General features: G+C 52.4%; 1 protein-coding gene across 2 annotated transcripts; it reads left to right on the plus strand.

Moving 5' to 3' along the window:
* Positions 1-3,569: 3,569 nt before the first annotated feature.
* Positions 3,570-7,387, plus strand: LOC117440840 (pepsin A-like). 2 transcript variants are annotated; one of them, XM_034077079.2, is made up of 9 exons: positions 3,570-4,425; positions 5,082-5,223; positions 5,379-5,496; positions 5,869-5,987; positions 6,060-6,256; positions 6,346-6,462; positions 6,551-6,695; positions 6,931-7,029; positions 7,105-7,387. In XM_034077079.2, the coding sequence occupies exons 1-9, from the start codon at positions 4,367-4,369 to the stop codon at positions 7,249-7,251; spliced, it is 1,143 nt and encodes a 380-aa protein (XP_033932970.1). In that variant the 5' UTR covers positions 3,570-4,366; the 3' UTR covers positions 7,252-7,387. The 2 variants fall into 2 exon arrangements, with proteins under 2 accessions (XP_033932970.1, XP_033932971.1); XM_034077080.2 differs by lacking the exon at positions 5,082-5,223.
* Positions 7,388-8,717: the final 1,330 nt, after the last annotated feature.

The raw sequence follows: 8,717 nt of genomic DNA on the forward strand, positions 1-8,717 counted from the left end.
TCTGAACTGGGGACCACATCTGAACTGGAGACCACATCTGAACTGGAGACCACATCTGAACTGGGGACCACATCTGAACTGGGGACCACATCTGAACTGGGGACCACATCTGAACTGGGGACCACATCTGAACTGCAGACCACATCTGAACTGGAGACCACATCTGAACTGGAGACCACATCTGAACTGGAGACCACATCTGAACTGGAGACCACATCTGAACTGGGGACCACATCTGAACTGGGGACCACATCTGAACTGGGGACCACATCTGAACTGCAGACCACATCTGAACTGGAGACCACATCTGAACTGGGGACCACATCTGAACTGGGGACCACATCTGAACTGGGGACCACATCTGAACTGCAGACCACATCTGAACTGGAGACCACATCTGAACTGGGGACCACATCTGAACTGGGGACCACATCTGAACTGCAGACCACATCTGAACTGGAGACCACATCTGAACTGGGGACCACATCTGAACTGCAGACCACATCTGAACTAGAGACCACATCTGAACTGGGGACCTGAACTGGAGACCACATCTGAACTGGGGACCACATCTGAACTGGGGACCACATCTGAACTGCAGACCACATCTGAACTAGAGACCACATCTGAACTGGGGACCTGAACTGGAGACCACATCTGAACTGGGGACCACATCTGAACTGGAGACCACATCTGAACTAGAGACCACATCTGAACTGGGGACCACATCTGAACTGGAGACCACATCTGAACTGGGGACCTGAACTGGAGACCACATCTGAACTGGGGACCACATCTGAACTGGGGACCACATCTGAACTGCAGACCACATCTGAACTAGAGACCACATCTGAACTGGGGACCTGAACTGGAGACCACATCTGAACTGGGGACCACATCTGAACTGGGGACCACATCTGAACTGCAGACCACATCTGAACTAGAGACCACATCTGAACTGGGGACCTGAACTGGAGACCACATCTGAACTGGGGACCACATCTGAACTGGAGACCACATCTGAACTAGAGACCACATCTGAACTGGGGACCACATCTGAACTAGAGACCACATCTGAACTGGGGACCACATCTGAACTGGGGACCACATCTGAACTGGAGACCACATCTGAACTGGAGACCACATCTGAACTGGGGACCACATCTGAACTGGAGACCACATCTGAACTGGAGACCACATCTGAACTGGAGACCACATCTGAACTGCAGACCACATCTGAACTGGAGACCACATCTGAACTGCAGACCACATCTGAACTGCAGACCACATCTGAACTGGAGACCACATCTGAACTGGAGACCACATCTGAACTGCAGACCACATCTGAACTGCAAACCACATCTGAACTGGAGACTACATCTGAACTGGAGACCACATCTGAACTGCAGACCACATCTGAACTGGAGACCACATCTGCACTGCAGACCACATCTGAACTGCAGACCACATCTGAACTGGAGACTACATCTGAACTGGAGACCACATCTGAACTGGAGATCACATCTGAACTGGAGACTACATCTGAACTGCAGACCACATCTGAACTGCAGACCACATCTGAACTGGAGACCACATCTGAACTGGAGACCACATCTGAACTGGAGACCACATCTGAACTGGAGACTACATCTGAACTGGGGACCACATCTGAACTGGAGACCACATCTGAACTGGGGACCACATCTGAACTGGAGACCACATCTGAACTGGAGATCACATCTGAACTGGAGACTACATCTGAACTGCAGACCACATCTGAACTGCAGACCACATCTGAACTGGAGACCACATCTGAACTGGAGACCACATCTGAACTGGGGACCACATCTGAACTGGAGACCACATCTGAACTGGTTTAACTAGAAACCACATATGTTCACTGCAGAGAGTGTGTGTCTGAGTGTGTGTCCTCAGGCAGAGAGTGTGTGTCTGAGTGTGTGTCCTCAGGCAGAGAGTGTGTGTCTGAGTGTGTGTCCTCAGGCAGAGAGTGTGTGTCTGAGTGTGTGTCCTCAGACAGAGAGTGTGTGTCTGAGTGTGTGTCCTCAGGTAGAGAGTGTGTGTCCTCAGGTAGAGAGTGTGTGTCTGAGTGTGTGTCCTCAGGCAGAGAGTGTGTGTCCTCAGGTAGAGAGTGTGTGTCCTCAGGCAGAGAGTGTGTGTCTGAGTGTGTGTCCTCAGGCAGAGAGTGTGTGTCTGAGTGTGTGTCCTCAGGTAGAGAGTGTGTGTCTGAGTGTGTGTCCTCAGGTAGAGAGTGTGTGTCCTCAGGTAGAGAGTGTGTGTCTGAGTGTGTGTCCTCAGGCAGAGAGTGTGTGTCCTCAGGTAGAGAGTGTGTGTCCTCAGGCAGAGAGTGTGTGTCTGAGTGTGTGTCCTCAGGCAGAGAGTGTGTGTCTGAGTGTGTGTCCTCAGGTAGAGAGTGTGTGTCCTCAGGTAGAGAGTGTGTGTCTGAGTGTGTGTCCTCAGGCAGAGAGTGTGTGTCCTCAGGTAGAGAGTGTGTGTCCTCAGGCAGAGAGTGTGTGCTAGCTAGAGGGTTGGCATGTGTTTGTGTTGTATGCGAAACCCACCATTGTCCCGAAGTATACTTGTCCCTGATGTACTTGCTGCGATACTGTCTGTGTTCTTTCTTCCTGCAGAACCTGAAAATAAAAATGAAGTTACAAAAAAATAACTTCACAACGTCGTTACTTAAATATCTTATTATTAAAGACAACGAAAAGGTTACATGTTTCTAATGCATTGAATTACACAACAATCAATCACATTACGAGGCGGGCTGCCTCTGGGGACCCGCTGCTGCACGGGCGAGTACACTATGAACGTGTGATGCATGACCAGCTGCGTTCTGGGTGCAGCACTTTGATATCACTTTGATAGAATCCATTTCCTTTGTGTGTGGCTGTTATCAACCTGAGCTCGCCGGCTATCAGCGCACTCCATCTGTGTCGTTAATAACCCAATGGCGTGATAATAGAAGTCAACCGGCAAGTTCCCTTTGAAGAAAAGTGCTTCACTTTCAACTTCATGAATCAAGAGAAATTAAAGACAGAAGTCGCGTCTTCCCGGCCCGACGCGCTTACCGCGTCTTCCCGGCCCGACGCGCTTACCGCGTCTTCCCGGCCCGACGCGCTTACCTCGTCTTCCCGGCCCGACGCGCTTACCGCGTCTTCCCGGCCCGACGCGCTTACCGCGTCTTCCCGGCCCGACGCGCTTACCGCGTCTTCCCGGCCCGGCGCGCATACCGCGTCTTCCCGGCCCGGCGCGCATACCGCGTCTTCCCGGCCCGGCGCGCATACCGCGTCTTCCCGGCCCGACGCTCTTACCGCGTCTTCCCGGCCCGACGCACTTACCTCGTCTTCCCGGTCCGACGCGCTTACCGCGTCTTCCCGGCCCGGCGCGCTTACCGCGTCTTCCCGGCCCGACGCTCTTACCGCGTCTTCCCGGCCCGACGCACTTACCTCGTCTTCCCGGTCCGACGCACTTACCGCGTCTTCCCGGTCCGACGCACTTACCGCGTCTTCCCGGCCCGACGCACATACCGCGTCTTCCCGGGTCCCACGCACTTACCGCGTCTTCCCGGCCCGACGCACTTACCGCGTCTTCCCGGTCCGACGCACTTACAGCGTCTTCCCGGTCCGACGCACTTACCGCGTCTTCCCGGTCCGACGCACTTACCGTGAGTCGCTCTGGATAAAGGCGTCGGCTAAATGCAGTGTGAGAAGGAGCAACCTTCGCTCACCGTCTCAATGTCACAGAAACTCTGGATATCAAATCGCTCAATCTCGATGTCAACACACCCGTTGTGCGCTGTATCTTTTATACATTTGTTTTGCCTTTAATATAATCCACCGACGTCACGTTACTTGGGTTAGCACTTTGGGGTGCAGCGTCTCAGGGACACAACCAGCAGCGGGTTCGAACCTGAGGCCCCTGATCCCAACACCAACGCACTATACCACTGCGCCGCACGCCTTGTAATAGAAGTCAAACCGACAAGTTCCCTTTGAAGAAACGTGTGTGTGCTTCACTTTCAACTCGTGAACCAGAGAAATGAGAGGCGCAGAGACGACCCACGCAGGCTCGTCTGCAGGCGGGGAAACCGCAAAGCGCTGACTCGGTTCCTGGGCGTCGTGAAACCACAGAACAACAAACCTCTCATATCTCATCTGACTGGCAATGGCTGCCAGGAATTCCAGCAACGTTTCCATTGTTCATTTGTTTAACGGTATTTGCTTTCTGATAAAAGGCAGCCACTCCTTATCTCCAGCTGATACGTCGTGCGGAGGGCGTTTGGAGCCTCAGCTGCTGCTGCTGCATATAAAGGCTCTGCCGCTGCAGCCAGCCACAACGTGACATGATGAAGTGGCTCCTGGTCCTGTCTGCCCTCGTGGCCTTCGCCCAATGCTTCCACAGGTAAGTGCTGCCGAGCGGCTCCAATGTCTTTGTGAATAGGCTGAACTGTGAAATGCAGGCTCTCCATCTCCTGCGGGGAGTCCACGGGCTCTCCATCTCCTGCGGGGAGTCCACGGGCTCTCCATCTCCTGCGGGGAGTCCACGAGCTCTCCATCTCCTGCGGGGAGTCCACGGGCTCTCCATCTCCTGCGGGGAGTCCACGGGCTCTCCATCTCCTGCGGGGAGTCCACGGGCTCTCCATCTCCTGCGGGGAGTCCACGGGCTCTCCATCTCCTGCGGGGAGTCCACGGGCTCTCCATCTCCTGCGGGGAGTCCACGGGCTCTCCATCTCCTGCGGGGAGTCCACGGGCTCTCCATCTCCTGCGGGGAGTCCACGGGCTCTCCATCTCCTGCGGGGAGTCCACGGGCTCTCCATCTCCTGCGGGGAGTCCACGGGCTCTCCATCTCCTGCGGGGAGTCCACGGGCTCTCCATCTCCTGCGGGGAGTCCACGGGCTCTCCATCTCCTGCGGGGAGTCCACGGGCTCTCCATCTCCTGCGGGGAGTCCACGGGCTCTCGCTTTGAGCCGTCACACCTTCCAACCTGCTCAAAGCAGAGCTCACTTTCTACATGCGTACGACCTGCTGATGCTTTGGGCTTGGCCTTTGTGAGCACAGGATTCCCCTGATCAAGGGAAAGACTGCCAGGGAAGCCCTGCAGGAGAAGGGCATCTGGGAGGAGTACAGGAGGGAGCATCCATACAACCCCATGGCCAAGTTCTACCAGAGTGGTACCGAGTCCATGACCAACGATGCTGACGTGAGTCCAGACGGAGCCCACCGTTGTAGAGCAGCCTCTTCGAGCATAGAGCATCTATTCCATGCTGAGCTCAACATCACGAACCTATCGGTCTGTGCTAGATATCAAGTCCGGTGCCCGATGATGTCAACGCGTGGTGTGCTTTGTGTCCTTAGCTTTCATACTATGGTGTGATCTCCGTCGGCACGCCTCCGCAGTCCTTCAGCGTGATCTTCGACACCGGCTCGTCCAACCTGTGGATCCCTTCAGTGTTCTGCTCCAGCCAGGCCTGCCGTGAGTGTTCCTGGGACCAGCGCTGTTAACAGCTGGATCATAGGCTTCAAGCTTCTGATAGGGGTTTACACAGTAGTGGAAAGTAACTATATTTACTCAAGTACTTAGAACCATTTGAAGGTTCTTTCACTTCTGCAACATATAAGTAAAGCAACCGTAACAGTAACTCAGATTATACTTCACTGGCAGGAGCCATTGTGCAACATCAGTTCTATCTTTGAAGCTAAAGTACATTTCACTCTAAATGAGCCGGTGCTTTTCTTAGGACTTCTTTCCTTGCTTTTAAGAATTCAACTTGTCATGCAGTATTTTAAGTTGTTTTACTAACTAGAGATTTACCTACAATTTGACAAAGACCTAATTCCTCCGCAGAGAACCACCGTAAATTCAACCCACACGAGTCCAGTACTTTCAAATGGGGAAGCAAGTCTCTGTCCATCCAGTACGGCACCGGCAGCATGACTGGATATCTGGCCAGTGACACTGTGGAGGTGACCGACTGCCCTGGAGGCATGGCTCAGTGGTCTGTTGAACTGTGACTGACAGCTGTCTTGTGTTTCCAGGTGGGCGGCATCTCTGTGACCAACCAGGTGTTTGGACTCAGCCAGACGGAGGCTGCCTTCTTGGCTCACATGGCGGCTGATGGCATCCTGGGATTGGCCTTCCAGACCATCGCTTCTGACGACGTCTTGCCCGTCTTTGACATGATGGTCCAGGAGCGGCTTGTGTCTCAGCCCCTGTTCTCCGTCTACCTGAGCAGGTGTTGAAACACGGGGGACATCTGATAGTTGGCAGTTCATGTGACATTGAATTCATGTATTGACATTTGTTTGTTTCCCCCTCTGATAGCAACAGTGCACATGGCAGTGAGGTGGTCTTCGGTGGTATTGACAGCAGCCACTACACTGGACAAATCACCTGGATCCCTCTGTCCTCTGCCACCTACTGGCAGATCAACATGGACAGGTACAAAGGGAACACAAACAAAATACTAACCACAAGCGTAAGCTGCAAAAAGCCTTCAGTTTGATCGCCTGCTGGTCTTCCTCCGCAGCGTTACCATCAACGGACAGCCTGTCGCCTGCTCCGGTGGCTGCCAGGCCATCATCGACACTGGTACCTCCCTGATCGTTGGCCCAGACAGCGACATCAGCAACTTGAATTCCCGGGTTGGAGCCTCAACCAATCAGTACGGAGAGGTGAGTCACACCATCAGACCGGAACATCTGAAGCATTTCCCATCTTCTGATCCCGGAGTAAACAGACATGCTAAAGGTGGCCTGCAAGAAGAAGGTCCCACATAACGCTGAGTATCGAAACTCTCCAATACAAATAATTAGGCAGGACGTATACTTGCTTTGGCTGGAAGCCTGGAAAACACCAATGAATACAACCACACGATACTCAGCGCTATGTGTGACCTTCTTCTTGCAGGCCACAGTGAACTGCCAGGACATCAACAGCATGCCTGAGGTCACCTTCACCCTCAGCGGACACGCCTTCACCATCCCTGCATCTGCCTACGTCTCTCAGGTCAGGAGTCGCTGCACAGAAAGCTTTGACCGATATGATGGGATTCTGAATGCATGTTCTGCTGTCTGTCCACAGAGCTCCTACGGCTGCAGCACCGGCTGCAGCACCGGCTTCGGCCCGGGCGGCCAGCCGCTCTGGATCCTGGGAGACGTGTTCATCAGGCAGTACTACGCCATCTTTGACTCCAGCACTCAGACAATCGGTCTGGCCAAGTCGGCCTGAACGCGCGGCGGATCGTTTATACGTGTGTTTCCCCGTAGGGACTTCTGATCGAAAACAAGCAAAAGCTGCAGATGGATTTGGAAATACATGATTCAAACACATTGTACAAGCCTTTGCAATAAATTGATTAAAGCAACTTCATGCCTTCTGTGTATTTTGTGCGTGAGGCGGACTGTGAAGAAGACGCCTTGCAAGCATCCTCAGTCTTCTTCCTTTTGACTTACAGCAGATTCTGTTCATCCGCTCGTTCTCAGGAGGAGCTTGAGCTCCATTGAGGAAGGACTGCAGCTTTCTGCTGTGAGACACATAGAACCAGACACATAGAAGCTGACACATAGAAGCAGACACATAGAACCAGACACATAGAAGCAGAGTGTTACGTGCCAGGCAGGCTGCACATGTGTGGTTTTCTTTCCCTCCTGTGTTTCTCTCTTCTCCCTGTCTTCTGCACAGCTAATCAGCAGCTGATCGGTATCTGCCTGTGCACCTGAGTCTGATGGCTGATTGGATCCTCTCACCCTCAGCTGGCCTATCAGCAACCAGGGCCGACCATAAAGGAGGCACCCAGGAAGTCTTCCCTCTCTCACTCTGGGCCTGTTGCTGAGGAAGGAACACGGCTGTGTTTAGCAACTAAAGCTCTTTGAATACTCTGACCTTTGTCAATGTGTGTGTGTTGAGAGGTGGAGGAGTTAGGTAAGTCTGGGGTACCCTGTACATTTCTCACCACCGAGCTAACTATTGTTTAGACACACTAGGTAAGCGGATTGTTGCCACCTTCTTTGTAGTTAGTGAGGGTTTTTGTTTGAGTTTGGTTTCAAAGGATAGTTGTAGAGATAGGCCTGGTTTTGTTATGCTTGTTTCTTTTGTTTGGCACAATCCTTTGACTCCTCCTCCTCCTCCTCCTCCTCCTCCTCCTCCTCCTCCTCCTCCTCCTCCTCACCAACAGAGTGTTTCTGTTTAATTGTATGATATGATAGGAATAAACCTTTTGTCAACCTTTGCTCTGACTCTCTCTTAATTATTGGTTGTACGTTATTGTCTCCAGGTCCCCTAGACCTCAGTGGGGACGTAACGAATGGGGGCTCATCCGGGATCTCTATTTTCCTGAAATAAAAACAACCAATAATTGAGAAGTCATTGGCTGAAAAATGGGTTTTGACTTACAGGACTTTATTGAAAGTCCAAGTGTTGATACGTTGTATTCCTGTCGCAAAGATGATATGTTATGTATTGCAGCTCACTTTAACATTACAGGAGACAAGTATAAAGTACAAAAAGAGATAAGAGAGAAAATCCTGCAAAAACTAGAGGAGTTAAAGATTCTTGAAATCCCAAGCATGTCAACTCGGCCTACGGCTGAGGTGTCTATTGAAGATGTAAGGCAAATGTCAGCCTTATGAACGGAGGTACCGTGGGACTTGCCCTTCCCATGTACGGGAGTCCGCTCAATGGAAATGCGATGTCAA

Source organism: Pseudochaenichthys georgianus, unplaced genomic scaffold, assembly GCF_902827115.2.
Source record: "Pseudochaenichthys georgianus unplaced genomic scaffold, fPseGeo1.2 scaffold_1273_arrow_ctg1, whole genome shotgun sequence".
NCBI lineage: Eukaryota > Metazoa > Chordata > Actinopteri > Perciformes > Channichthyidae > Pseudochaenichthys > Pseudochaenichthys georgianus.